The sequence below is a fragment of the Gouania willdenowi genome, chromosome 1, assembly GCF_900634775.1.
Source record: "Gouania willdenowi chromosome 1, fGouWil2.1, whole genome shotgun sequence".
NCBI classification, from domain to species: Eukaryota; Metazoa; Chordata; class Actinopteri; order Blenniiformes; family Gobiesocidae; genus Gouania; species Gouania willdenowi.
In genome coordinates, this window is record NC_041044.1 from 40,930,766 (window position 1) to 40,946,471 (window position 15,706).

At 37.6% G+C, this 15,706-nt stretch overlaps 1 protein-coding gene across 4 annotated transcripts in view; it reads right to left on the reverse strand.

Moving 5' to 3' along the window:
* grk4 (G protein-coupled receptor kinase 4) overlaps nt 1–15,706 on the reverse strand; it is an 88,209-nt gene that overhangs the window by 11,858 nt on the left and 60,645 nt on the right. For all 4 annotated transcript variants that reach the window (XM_028454016.1, XM_028453998.1, XM_028454007.1 and 1 more), the window contains 7 exons: nt 14,951–15,014; nt 14,558–14,698; nt 9,278–9,468; nt 6,003–6,040; nt 4,294–4,383; nt 4,006–4,214; nt 2,420–2,557 (listed from right to left, as the gene is read on the reverse strand). In XM_028454016.1, coding sequence (XP_028309817.1) covers nt 2,420–2,557; nt 4,006–4,214; nt 4,294–4,383; nt 6,003–6,040; nt 9,278–9,468; nt 14,558–14,698; nt 14,951–15,014 — 871 coding nt within the window. The remainder of the gene's footprint in view (nt 1–2,419; nt 2,558–4,005; nt 4,215–4,293; nt 4,384–6,002; nt 6,041–9,277; nt 9,469–14,557; nt 14,699–14,950; nt 15,015–15,706) is intronic.

Genomic DNA, 15,706 nt, shown 5'->3' on the forward strand with positions numbered 1-15,706 from the left:
GCTGGGGGGGGGGGGGGGTCTGTGATTATATCAGTATCATTCAATATTGAAAATCGAATATTTAGTGTCATTTAACGTCTCAAATTAAAATGACTTGTAAGTGCAGCTCCTGTTTCCATGGACGCGAGACCATCACCAACAACCAAACCTGACCTCCTGATGTAAACGCGTTACGTTAAATCAGTGAACATTCATCTACAGCTGTGTCTTTATCAGCTCCTCTCGTCCGCCTGATTTCACCCTCAGCTCATTTAAAAAACATTTCTTTCCATCACACTGAGGCCTCGCTGTGGCTGTTTTTCTTCAGCGTTGCCCCAATGACCCCCAAATGGCCCGAAATAGAAATGTAGATAACACTATCTATTTTCAGCTATTGATTCAACCTCTCAGGTCAGGCACACGCTCACTCACTCAGTGTTTGTGAAGCTGCAAACGCTACGGTTTTCTTCTCTAACTGCTTTATGACCTCAGCGAAGGGGAAAACAGCAATAAACTGTTTATCAAATACAAGGCGAAACGCTGGTAATCTGTTTCCCCACAACTGATAAAAATGATAAATGATAAATATGTATCTAGGATGTCACACAGTGGTATATGTGGCCTGCGTTTTGCAGGTATAGAGCTCATTTATTTATCTAACGCAGGGGTGTCAAACTAGACCACATTTGGACACTGAACTAAAAGGAGATTGTGTTGCAGATTATAGGTGGAAAAATGAGCAATTTCTACATGAATGTGCTTTTTTTACACTTCCACATACAATTGACATGTATATAATGGCATAAAATATACCAATACTTAATAAAAAAAAACATAATAAAAGGTATATATTGAGATAGAGTATATTCATGCCACACTATATTTTGTATTTAAATTTTAATTAAAGAAATTTGTGTAGTAAATATGAAATAGTCAAATATTAATATTATGTACATGCATGTGTATGTGTTTAAATGTAATATGTACATATGTTTGATGTGCATGTATAAATTGTATATATAAAACTTTGTGTAGAATATATATTCAATGTGTATTGTAAAAATATTGATATTAGTCGCCTAATAATTTTTTTTGGTGATAATATCGAGAGCCTTGTTTTGTTGTTTGTGATGCAGTCGGTGTGTATAAGCGTTTGCTTCAACCTACACCATTTTGGCTGATGAGACATTTGAGTGTTGTTTGTTGTGTTTTTTTTTTCTTTTTTTTTCTGATAACTGCCAAAATAAAATCCAAATTAAAATGTGTAAAATATGTAAGTAATAAGTGACAGAGTTCAGTCCCTGCAGGAGCTTCACTTAAATATCCTTTATTTATTTATTTATTTTAGGATCAATTTTTTATTAATTTAGGGAAACGTGGAATAAGATGCTAACAGAAAGCTAACACAAGAGGAAGGTTTACTTTTAATAGGTTATTTATTTCAGGCTCCGTAATTGTGATTAATTGTAATTGAACTTTATCAATCAATCAATCAATCAATCTTTATTTGTATAGCGCCAAATCATAACCAATGGTATCTCAAGGCACTTTACAGTAGAGCAGTCTTAAGGACGGACTCTTCATTTTATGGATACACACATATGCATATATACGTATATACACATACATATGTATCCCACACCCAACATGAATTCATCATGGCGGCAAGGAAAACCTTCTGTTAAGCAGCAGGAACCTTGTGTGGATCCCATTCCTATGATGAACAGCCATCCACGTTATGCTGTGTTGGGTGTGTGCAGAGGAAAGGGTGGAGACAGAGCCGCTGAGACTCTGTAACTCCACACTGAGGATCCCACGGACCTGCAAGACAAAAGCCAGAAGGAGTACAGGAGCAAACACACAAGGGAGTAAGCAGACATAGAGGGAGTGTTTGAAAGAGGAATGGGACCCTCTCCGGTCCCTCTCTAACCTAAATGACCTCTCTCTTAACGCCCTCTCCAACCTCTCTCCAACCGAGCTTTTACTTTAGTAATTAAGAACGTAATTGGAATTTACTTTCTAAGAATAAAGAATAACTGGAATTAATTTGTAATTGTAATAAATGCTGGTAACTGTAATCAAAATTGAGTTGTAATTGAACATGGGTAACTGAAAATGTAATTGTAACTGACCACAACCCTGGCCCAATGGAATGCTCCAAAGGGCCAGATTTGGCTCCAGGGCCTCGAGTTTAAAACATGTGATTTAAAGGTGTGATTAATCATAAATGATCCACAATCGTCATCTTCCTTATTTGACTATATATTTGACTATATGTTTGAGGATGTGTTTGACTATATTCACTGATGTAATTGCTGTGAAGTAGAGCTTCTCATTTCTTCACAGAGCTACTGGATACACCCTGATCACATGCTTTCTGTTTATTTGTTCCAATGGCATTTCCTGCTAAGTGCGCGCACTGAGTGCTCGGAGCTCCTACGTCTGGGCTGAAGGGCGGGTCCAGTATGTTGGCCTCCAGTCGTTTGAAGTTGATGTTTCTGAAGATGGGATGCTGCTTGACCTCGATGGCTCCACGACCCTGGCAGCCTAGTCTCTCCTTAGGGTCTTTGGCCAAGAGCTAGGGGACGCAGCGGGGGGGGGGGAAGAGAGGAAACAGGGAAAGAGATGTAAACATTGGTCAACATGGGCCACATACTGCCCGTGTAAACGCTCAGCAAACACGATATGAGACGACAAGGGAAATAAACAAAACAAACTTTAGATGATGAAAAAATGACATTAAAAAAATTAGAAGATAACTTGCAAAAAATTGATAAAATGTCCTCTGAAAATAGACAAAGTAGACTATACAATTACATAATTTCACCCAAAGATGTGTGACAAATAGACACTTATACTTTTTATTTATCTTTCTATCTTTTTTTGTGTTTTTTCCTCTTTTTTTGTTCATTGTTTTCTTTGTTTGTTCTGTTCTGTTAAAAATAAATAAATAAATTGCAGTGTACTTTTGATGACATTTTACTTGTTAGTTAATGCAATAAAGTAAAAAAGAAAAATACACAAAACAACAACAGAAATACACATATATAACCAAAATACAGACAAGATGTCGCTATTTTGGTTAATTAATAACAGATACGTATAGAATAACGACAAAAATACACAAATATATATAAATACAAACAAAAATATATAAAATCACAACAAATTTATAAAATATTAACAAAAATATATAAAATCACAACACAAAAGCATAAAATTAACCAAAAGTTGCACAAGTCAACTAACAAGAAATTCTTATTTTCAATGAGGCTTTCCTGGTTAAATAAAGGTAAAAATGTTTTATATACGACTCGAGAAAAAATAAAATAGTGACTAGAATGAAGTGTCAAACACTTTTGTGCTCAGTGACAAAAAAGCAGAATCTGGTTTCTACTATGTAAACAAGAGCTTAGCAGGCTAGCAGCATCCTGAATACAGTAACATATACAGTATTTATATATATATATATATATTGTACATGGACTGATATGCAGACATGGAGCTGTGAGGAGGTGCAGATGTTTGTAGATGCTTCAAGAAACTCACAGGAATTCAGTAAAACTCTGTTAGTGGGAACACGACCAGAACAAGAGTAAACTCCGCCCCCTCATTCATAATTGTGCCAATCATCTTTGCACCAAACCGACATAAAGCAGCCTAAAGTCTGTTCATGTGACTTAAAGACCAGACCAACTTAATTGTGGAATTTTTTATTCTTAGAAAAGTCATGTGTTTTCAAACTGCTTTGGTCTGATACCACATAATCATTTTAAGGCAAAACAATTACACAAATGAGTAATTTTCCCTCTTTTTTCCCCTTAATTTTGAGAAAAACAACCTTTTTGTGTCATGCAGACTCTCAGCGCAGCTGGGCTCCATTTACAACTCACCAAACCACGTATGAGCACATTTATTTCCTGTATCTGATGCTAGCAGTGAGTTCTTTTCAAGCTTTTGTTTGATCGTTCTTTCACAGTTCCTCCCTGTCCAAAAAACTTGTCACTGAGATGTTCTCATTCTCACCTGTCTGCAGATGTCCTTTGCCTCCTCGGAGAACTTGTCTGAATATTCCTCCTGGTCTTCGCGCACTCTTCGGTCCACCTCTTCCCGTTTGACGCGCTCCTTCCGCTTACGGAAAGGCGACTGACCCTGGATCATCTCAAAGATCAGGCAGCCCAGCCCCCACCAGTCCGGACTGACGGTGTAGCTCTCGTTCTGGATCACTTCGGGAGCTGCAACCAGGACAGAGAGGCAGAAGTGAGATGTAATGGTGATGAGGAGAATAAAAGAGGAAGGTGAGGAGGTAGGTACCCATGTATCCGACTGTTCCAACTCTGCCTCGTATCGTTTCCCCTTCAGGGATCTGAACTGCAAGGCCCAGGTCGGAAATACGGATGTGACCTGAAATAAACAGAGATAGGGTCACATATTTAACACGTGTGGTTTGATACTAGGGGTGTGCATTGCCATGAATCTGATGATTCGATATGATTCACAATGCGATATATGTCGATAAATTCTGATACTAAACAATACGATTTACATCGCGATATATCACGATTTCAATACTTACAAATTTTGAGAACACTTTACTACCTAACCTCATTAGATCCCTCCACCTAAAACAAAAAATGCCAACATAGCTCCAAAAGTGTCATAATTTAGCAAATATCACTTATGGACAGCCTTTATTCTACACTAATGATAGCGTAATGTCAGCCTTCTGTATAAAACTTCAAGTAAAGTATTACCCAAATTCCACCTTTACAAGTACAAAATGGTATGAAATACTATTTATTTCATGTTTTTTTAAACAAGTAAATGGTAACAAACTGTAATTCCTGAGCCAATATCAAAAACAAGTGGTTTGTTTATTAAACGCATTTCATACACCAGGCAACTCAATGTGTTTTACATGATCAAAGAGTGCAACAGAAAAAAAATCAACAGCTTAAAAATCATTTAAAATCAGCAGCAAAAACATAGTCACACTCAACCGTCCCATAATGCATTGCATGCAGAATGTAAAATCACCCTGTGACCGGTGTCACGGTCTGAGTTAACCTCCGTACTGGGATTATAACCCTATCCTAACCCTAACCCTAACCTATTTCAGTAAACATATGAAACAATTATCAGTTCACTTTGAAAACAAAAATAAACAAAAATTAATATTTTTTCGAGCAAAAATTCATTTTTCGGTAGTGCGCATGTGCGCGTATGCCGGTTCAAGCCTCACCTGGGCCGTCACTGTGGGATGTTGAGCAAGTCCCTTAACCCTGAACTGCTCCCCAGGCGCCGCAAAAAAAATGGCTGCCCACTGCTCCTCAGGGATGGGTTAAATGCAGAGGAGGAATTCCATTAATGTAACATTACATGGCCAATTAAAGGCGAAAGCCCCGATTTAATCTTTAATCTTTAATCTTTAATATTCAATCTCAGTACAATGTGAACTCAGTACATGACACCGGCTTCAAGCTAAAAATCAAACATACCCTTTTCAAAATAAAAGCATCTCTTCTTTTCTCCCATTAGTTTATTTTTTTTTTAAACTCTTCTATAAATAGGGCTCTTGTTTTGAAGTTGACTGAAAGTTTTGTCAGTACGAGGGTCTGTGAAAATCTCAGAAATGTCGACATGAAATGTGTTTTCGTGAGTTTTATTGATCAAATGAGCACATGTTGATATTCTACTTGGTCACTTTCTCACTTCAAATGTTTTCAGAACTTTCAAAGGTGTAAAATCAACAGAGATATTTATCCTCAGTGTGAACAAGGTTTTTATCATTGTAGGTTCCAAATGCATCTTGGGAAACTTGGAAGTATACTTCAGTGGGAACGCTCATCATCCTAATCATACATATAGTTTATAGTACACAGTATATACTCATTGAGTTTGTAGTGTATAGTGCATTATTGTGACATTTCGAATACAGCCTAGATCTTACAAACACATGAAGCTAAACCCTTCAAGTATCATTTTTTGTAGATTATGAAGAAGAAAGAATGTTGAGGACGTACCACGATCATCGAGGAGGATGTTTTCTGGTTTCAGATCCCTGCAAAGGAAAAGCTGCGTTACACACAGGAATAAACAGGAACTCGTGGTTGTTTAAAAATGCATGAAAAGACAAAAAATAAATAAAAAATGACCCAGTGGTTTGTATTATTCACTGAGTGTGATTTTGTCTCTTTTTAGCGTCTTTTAATGGATTTACCTTTTCTAAAGAATACGTTTTCCTTCCAGATTTCAGGTCAGGTCATTACTTCCCTTGTTATCAACAGTGCACATTCAACGGCCTGTTTTAAATACAGTTCCCTGCAGAATACATGAGTACTGCTCATTTTGGCAGTGTAGTACTTTAATCTCATCCCTCATTCCAGTTTTAACAATTCCAGGCAATAAATCTGTTTTCAAACGGTACTTAAAAAAAAAAGGACTCTCCAAATGCTCTTTAAACTAAAGTACAATGAAGAGCCAAAGGATTTGTTAATACATATGTCTTGTGGGCTGGTGCCAGCCAGTATCAGTATGTCAAACTCGAGGATTGCGGGCCAAACGTGGCCTCAGAGCAATAAATCCAGCCCACGGGATGACTCGCACAAAGAGAATAAATCACAAGGGAAACCAAATACCAAATAAAATCCCACATAAGTCAAATCCAGATGTTTGAAAGTCATTTCCTGATTGAAACTCCAATGGAATGAGATTGGCCCCTGAAGTAAGAAGAGTTTGACGCAAAAGTTGTGCTTGGATGTCTGATTGATGTTAAGGGATGTAAAGGTAGACCAGCACAGTCCGATCCAACAAAAAGCTTTTTTTTAAATGATTAAATCATTGAAAACGGATACACAGAGCAGAGCATCAATGGTTGCATTGTCTCAGGTTCTGTCGCTGCAGTACAGAACCAAATCTATCAATACAAGTGTTCAAGAAACGCACTTAGGCTACAAATTCTCACCTAAATCACATGGATGACTGAAAGCAAGCCAACGGTGGCCCGCCAATGTTCTGAAGACCTTTGAGGACGTCCTTTGACATTCATAGCACTTCCTAAGCATTATTGCAGCCCCTATTCAACCCATAATAGAGACAGAATATCCCTAATGACAGGAACGAAGCAAACGTGCTTCAGGATTGTTCAGGAACATCTTCCTGGTGTTGACTTTGAGACTTTGAGTTTCTCAAAACTTGGTCCAACCAAGCATCAGTTGGACAAACATGATCAATCCATGGAGAGAACTTACACAACCTAAAACAGGGGTGTCAAACTCCTTTTAGTTCAGGGGCCAAATACGGAGCAGTTTATCTTAAGTGGGCAGCAGATTTTAGGTGGTAAAATATGTAATTCAATCATTATTGTGCTGTAGTTTGCACTTCCACCGTATAAATAATTGATCGAATATGTAACGCATTGATATCAAAGCAATAAGTGACTCATATCAGTCCCTGCAGGATCTTTACTTTCAATTTATTTGATTTTGTCACCCAAAATGGTGAAATTTTGGGGAATAATTTTAAGAAAATTGCAGGATTTGGGAGTTATTTAAACAATTTTAGATTAAAAATGAAATGAAATGAAAATGTGAGTTTCATTGAAAATAATTTGGAGATATCTAACTGAAATATCTAAAATTAGTTGGTCATTTACACAATGATTCATGGTTTCTATGACTTTTTTCCTTTCTGCTGCAGGCCGAATTGGACGCTCTAAACGGCCGGATTTGGTCCCCGGGCCATGAGTTTGACACATGCGACTTAAAGGATCTGCTCCTAAACTGTGCCAGATCAAACAGTCATCAGAGACCCAGTCCAGGGCAGAGCTGCTTTATCAGCAAAAAAAAGAGACCAATAACATTTATTAACCAGGTGCTCATTTTCCTATAGTTTCCTGCAGCAACAAAGATGACTTTCTGCACATTTTTGCAAAATTAGAGGATCATTTTTTTAAACTAGAGATTGGAGAGTAGATATTTATGTTTTTAACTATAATTGATTGATGTTTTAAAATGCCATTTTTTTTTTTTGCATCGACTCCAATTGTTCACGTGAGTGAAATTCAAAATGTTGTTAAATAAAAATAATAATCAATATTTGAGATAAAATTCTGATATTTTCCAAACATCTTTTAAAATGTATCAAAAATCTTGTCTTTTTTATATTTACATTGAAAATGTATTTCGTAAAACTATATTTACAATATAATTCTACTGTACTGTAGGCTAAATTTGTGATAAATCAAAAGTCTGTGTGGATAATTCGTTTAAAGATGTGCTGTAGAAAGTTTGGTGTCACTTGAGCAAAGATTGTGCAAGGGTTAATACGTTTTACAGTTTTTAAACAAAGCAGCATTATGGACTTCATAATTTGTGATAGGTCTGTGTGTACAAAAGTGTCTTTAGTATTTGGGTTACATTTTGGTGAAAGTTGCAAATCTGTAGCTCATTTGGTTGATTTGTTGTGAATTTTCAAATTTTTTAAATTTAGAGTCTTGCTGTAGAATCTGTGTACCCTTCGTTCTTTGGTTATTTCGTTTCAAAACCAAATTAAAAAATAGTTATAATAATTGTTTTTATTAAATTAAAACCAGAAACAGGAAAACAGAAAAAAACAAATACCAAAAAAAAACTGTGTATTTCTGATTGGTTTTAACATCACAATAACAATGGCAACACATTATATTGTTTTGTTTGTCTTTTTAAAAAAGCGCAGTTGATTCTATATCTATACCGGTGTTTAAGTAGCGACCATTATTACTGGCGACCGACTTCCGGTAGCGTGACTAGTTGCTGCAGCAACCGCAGATGTGGTCAAAGAGGACCAGGGTACTGAGCTGCCCTTGTCGATGCCGGGTAGCTTTTATTTATGTTGTACAACTGTTTAAAGTGTTGGTATGTAATTGTGTTTGCAGCTCTGTGTGCGGACACGTCTCATGTATTATCAGAATCAGAATCAGAATCAGAAATGTTTTTAATGGCCATGTACAGTTTTAAGGACAGTACAAGGAATTTGTCTTGGTAGTTGGTGCACAAAACAAACAAAAAAAAAAATAAAAAAAAAATAAAAAACCAAAAACCAAAAAAAAAAAAAAAACAAAAAAAAACAAAAAAAACAAAAACAACAACAAGGGATTGGACCTTTGAGCAAAATTTGGTGATGATGAAGAAGAAGAAGAAGAAGAAGAAGAAGAAGAAGAAGAAGAAGAAGAAGAAGAAGAAGAAGAAGAAGAAGAAGAAGAAGAAGAAGAAGAAGAAGAAGAGTTACAGACGTAGTGCTTCGTTCCCACTAAGCTCACCTGTAAACTATCCTCTCACGGTGCAGGTCTTCAAGGCCACAGCATATCTCAGCAGCGTAGAAGATGGCCCTTTGCTCATCAAAGCCAGAGTTGCCCATGTTGTAGATGTGAAACTTTAAGTCGCCACCATTCATTATGGTCAGAACCAGACACAGCGCATCCTTGGTCTCATAGGCATAAGCTAGACAAACCTAGATCAGGAGGGAGGGAGGAGGGAGGAGGACGAAGGAAAGAAAGAGTTGGGATGAAGAAAAAGAAAAAAGACACACAGGAGGGAGAAAGAGAAAAAAGTTTTGGTGAGAGACAGAACTGGCAAAACAACAACCATTTCTTCTTTTCTTTCCTTGCTTGGTGTCTGAAAAGAATAATCCGTTATTGGAGAGGGAATCTCAGGAATGTACACAAAGATATCACAGATTTAGAAAACCAGCATTGCTCTCAAATCCCCATCATCCATCTCTCTTGTCTTCCCATTAGCCTTTCCTCCTCTCCCTACTCGGCAGGGCAGTGACACACGGGTCAGTGTGTGTGTGTGTGTGTGTACATGTTTCTGTGTACGAGCAGGAGGTCAGTGTATTCTGGATGAATCCCATCTGCTGCCAACCAAGTCTTTTGAGGCAACAGAGGGAATGTGTGATGGAACAAAGCATTTAGCACAAACACACACACATACACACATTGGCTTTCATAATACGCAGTTTTAAATATAAATTGTTTAAACAGTTTCTGGTCCACCCTCATCTGCATATGACAGCTTGTTTCACTCTGTAATGGATCAAACTGTAACTTTACGTTGGACATAGTATGAAAATAGTTGAATCACTGTGACCAACGTGGACAGAAGTCTGCGTCTGTCAGAGTTTTAATTAATCGCGCAGCAGCAGCTGAGTGATCACAGCTGCTGCTGCATGACGCACGAGTCCCTGTGGCTTCAAATGTAACTAAGTCCATATTTCTAGAGCAATATAATGTTTCACCTTATCGGGGCGCTGCACTTATTCCAGGGTTAGAAGCGCGTAAGAGGAAAAGGACACGCACACCGGAGAATGCGCGTAAAGCTGGATTTGAATGTGAACACCCACATTTCAGGGCTGCTCTACCCACAACTGGGATGGAGGCGCGCAGTGACTGACTTCAGTACAGAGGGAGAATAGCGTGCAGCCAAAAACAGCGCCGCTGCACGGCTTTTTGGACTTAAGCACATGGGAGAATAGAGCCCTTAAAGAGTAACTAAAACCCCAAAACTCAACATTTTAATCAAAGTATTACAATATTTCAATTTGGAGTATTTTGTTGTAAAATGTCAGAGTGACTGCCCTCTATGGGTTGAAACCTGGCTATTACAAATAATTTTTGCCATTGGCTGAGAACAAGATCATGTGACGTTTTGTGACATCATTGTCTGTGCCTGATCCTTTGGGATCCTTTCAACGCATGTGCGTAGGCTACGTCACTTCTTTCACTCGCAATCTTTACGACTCTGGTGTTTTTAATTGTTAATTTAAAAAAAAAAAAAAAAAATGACAAACCATCGCAAGACAATATATTCAAAAACGAATCAAAACACACTACACAACATTAACAACCAAAAACCAAACAGAAAATAAAATAAAAACCAAAACAAATGGAATTAACTCAAAGCATACATTTGTAATTATTTTTAAATAGCAACCTTTTACATAGTACATGAACTACCGGAAAATAGGCCCATCGGATCTAGACGCGTTTCAGGCCCGTGAAAGGATTGGGCACTGACAATCATCTTGCATCACAAACAAAGCACTATTAGCCCCGCCCCATTTAAAAAAAAACTAGCACCTGTGGGCTGTACAATCTGTGGTGAGTAGGTTGGATTGAGAGAAGAGTAAATAGAGGGGAATATTGAGTAATTAGTAGCTAGTTAGCATAGCATAGATTGTTCATTGGAGATTTTAGAGTATAGACTTTGAATGGATGATTTTGTCCAATATAAAAGGTAAATGTTGTCCAAAGGAATGCACGGGCCACTGAAAGCTAAACAGAAGATTGCATGAGAGAGATAGAGAGAGAGAGACGAGAGGTTTGAGAGTGCACTTGACTATTCTCTCCTTCCTGGTGCTGTTTGGTCAGTGTTGCATAGCAACAGAGCAGCTAGGTAGGAAGGCACATGAAGAGTCATCGCTTCTGCCTGCAGCAAAGAACCAACACACACATACATGAATATGTAACACACACACACACACGCACACACACACACACACACACGCACACACACGCACACACAATATGCCAGGCCCAGGTGACATAAGCTGCCAGTTTAAGGTTCTCCAACAATCACGTGTTTCAAGTAGCATGCACAACAAAAAAACAACCATTTTAACTAAAGTTTGGGTGTGTAAACAGAGAATGGAGCAGAAGATGGTGTGTAGAGACTCAGATTTTCTGTGATCTTAGAAAACGGATGGAAAAAACTGAATTCAAGTTTGAAAACGGAAAAATCAATTGACCTGTTAGTTTTTTCTATCTATTAAAATAAGGAAATGCCTCATATGCATTATTTTGGATTAAAAAAAAAAGCGTTTACATGTGGTTTTTCACTGGGGACCGAATGTCGAGAAAATGTGACAAACGAACAAGGGTCACTTAGGATGTGGAGATTAACCATCACGAATCGGTATCTAGACACAAACGTGTGCGATGCGAGTGTATCGATTCATTCAGTGTGCATCGATACAATTGACGAGTGAAATCGTTCTGCATCGGTCACTGCGTGCCTGCATCGGTAAAATCCATGCTTGCATTGATTTTTTTCGTCCATACATTTTCTGACCCGCTTGTTCCTGTTTTCAGGGTCGCGGGGTGAGGCTGACTGTCGCCGGAACGTCTTCTTACATCGATCCATCTCTCTTCTGAGATGTTTCTGGGTTTGTTGGTTTGTTCCTGCTGTCGGCACTAACAAGAACTGACACCCAGGCCATTTCAGGTGGCAGTTCTCGTGACAGTGTTCAGTTTAGAGAGGCAAAGGAATGTTTTCATTTACTCATCTTTTAATTGTCATTACATTAAAATACGGGATATTTACGGGAACAACTAATACGAGACAATGGCGGGAAAGAAGAGTAAATTACGGGAGTTTCTCTGCCAAAACGGGATACTTGACAGGTTTGTTTATTTCCCCTTTCTTTTTCTCTTTCTCGTGTGCCTGTTGTGAAAAGGCACTGGTACTTACAGTAGGTACAGGTTTAGCTGATGGTGTATTAGCTGAACTGGTGATGAGTTTTCCTGGTGACATCACAGCAGAAACATGATTGTGCAGGATTTAGTGCAAAAACGTGACGATGATTCCCCGGTTGGTGGTAATTAAAAGTTTCACAAATAATGTGTCCTGTATTTATCACACACTTCTATGGTGTTTTTCAGTTAAACGGATTGGTGTGGGACTAGCAGTGCGGCTCTTTGCACTTCTGTAGAGATGACATCGTGGAGACGTGGGATCATTACATAACATCGCAGAATGAATGAATCTTCCTGCACTACGCAGAGGTGTCCTCTGAGCAGCAGAGCTCCATGTGGCTCCACAGCTTGAAAACAGCATTGAGAGAAGTCGTAAATTAGGTGACTCCCATCATAAAAAAAAAAGAAAAAAAAATAGTGGATGTGCCAAAAACCACGACTTACTCATCAGGACTATGACTCAATTTATAGAAAAAAAAACTCTGGGAAAAAAACCTGCCAAAAGCCACGCCCCCATGAAAGCAGGTGGCAGGGTGGTTTACTGGCAGGGCAACGATGATTCAAAACCAATGCTGGGAGTAAATAGAGCGCACTGAGTAAGGAACCATTGTTGTTTACTAAAAACTGTTTATATTCACAGAAATTAAAGCTGCTGAATACAATATTTTTTTTAACTGTCATTGCTCCAGAAAACGATATAAAATGGATGCATAAAAGTGTTTCAACCTTGGGGTCAGGACCCGACTTGGGGTCGTGGACACTGGGAGGGGGTTGCCAGATGCCTTTAAGAAAGTAAGAATTGTTTGAGCCCATTTTTCTGCAAGACCAAATTTTCATCACTTTTTCTTGCCACATTTTTGCTGCTTTTAATGCATTTTTTTCAATTTTACTCCCATTTCTGCCACTTCTCCATCAAATTTCAATGCATTTTCTGCACATGTTTTTCACCTTCAAGACATTTTCAAAACTAATAAACCCTTTCCACCACTTTTCCCACCTAATGTCACATATGTTGCCCCATTATTGTCACTTTTCACCATATTTTATGCTTGTGTTTGGCAATTCAAATTCACATTTACAAGTCGTCATGCCCATTATTTGCCAGTTTAAACTAATTGTTCCTACTTTTTTTAAGCAAAGTCACTTTTAAGCAAATATTGACACTTTCAACCCTTTTTACCACTTTTTCTGTTTGTTTACGGCCACTCTACTTTAATAACAACTTTTAACCAATTTCTGTCAGTTTTAAAATCCCATTTCACCACCTTTTCCACCATTTTTGGTCACTTTTAACCCATTTTATTTCTGATTGAAACAAAGATTTACATCTTTAGGATGACTACAGTATATACTATGGCACAAATAATAATAAACGTCCTGGATAACAGTGGATATTATTCAGATAAATAAATAGGTGTGGTTATTTTCATAGATTTATAGAACAATGGACTTTATGGATGGGCCACATCATCAACCTTTTACATCTTTTTCAGAGCAAACAATCTTCGATTACTGTCTTTATAATATAATATTGTAAAGACAGTCATCTCCAGCAGCTTTAATCCAATGCTCAACACACAATCTGGTAAAAAAAAAAAACCAGTGTGTAATATTAAGAAGACCACAACATTAAAAAACATTCAAATTTCAGACACAAACATACTGTATCACTCATGTTTCCAGCAGACTTCAGAAACAGATCGACACAAAACGCTACGAAAACCATGAAATTTGGCATGTGTGCAAAGTTGAACCTTCTTTTAAATGTTAAATTAATCTCAGGCTTCAGTGAAAGGTTAACATAGCATTTAAACAAAAATAAATATTTGAACAGCTTTCAGGATTTGTCTTGGTCAATAATGTCAGTCATGTGACTTTGTCTTTTGTGGACTAATCAGGTTGGTTTCCAATGAACTGCCTTTGCAAACATGTAATTTAATGACTTTTGCAGGATCCACACACACACGCACGCGCCCACACACACGCACACACGCACGCACACGCACACAGACAAAAGCAGAGACAATTCCATTTGAAATGTAAAATAAGAAAAAAAGTAGTACTTACTACAAAACTACTGTTAACTTTTTCTAAAATGCGTTTTTCGTTTAGTGCCATTGCTTCACCTTTTCTCTTCTTCACCCGTTTCTTTTCCAGCTTTTTACAGGCGTACATCTTACCGGTGGCACGTACTTGGCAGGCACAAACCTGGAAAACAGATGGAGACGCTCATTTAGTAGGAAAACACACACACACACACACACACATACACTTCAAAGACATTAAGTTGTGGAAGTAAACGTGTCACTTCACATGTCTCCACCTGGCGTCACCAGAGTGAGCACATAAACATGGCTGCATGAACTAGCTGCTAACAGCTACTTGGGTCAACTTCAGTCGATTTCCAAAAGTCGTGTGTAATGGAGCACAAGTTAAACAACTTCAACACGTTACACTCACCTCGCCAAATCCACCTTTTCCTAGTACTCTATAATGTCTGAAGGTATTTTTGGTTACTGGTTGCCTGCAGAGATGGAAGACACAGAGAGAGAAAAAAACATTCAATAAGTCAGGATTTAGATCTTTTTTCTTTTAGATTTTAGTCCAATTTTTGTGCATCCCTTAACACAACTACACAAAAGGACTTCACAAACACTCAAAACAACAACAACAACAACAAGAAAAAAGCACCCAAAAACACACAAACTGACAAAAACATACAAAATGTGTCCAGAAATACTTAAAGTGAATCAAAAAACACAAAAATTGATTTGAAAAAGAGCTACGAAAAGACAAAAAATTACGACAAAAAGACACAAAATTACATTAAAATACACTGAGTCAAAAAGTAGGTCCAAAGACACACAAAAAGACAACAAAAACAAACAAAATGACCCCAAACAACACATTAAATAGACAACACGGAATATGTCCAACAACACACAAACCAGAAACAAAGATAAACAAAATGAGTCCAAGAATACACAAAAGGACAAAAAAATCATATAAGCAATGACATATAAATACTCAAAATAACACTAAATGAGTCCAAAAATACACAAAACGTAAAATAAATAAAAAATCAAATTAAATGGACACCGAAACAAATGATCAGAAAAAACTCAGCTATGAAAACATAAAACACACAAAAAGACAACAGAAACACACAAAATCACATAAAAATACACTCAACGAGTCAAAAGACAAGGAAAATGA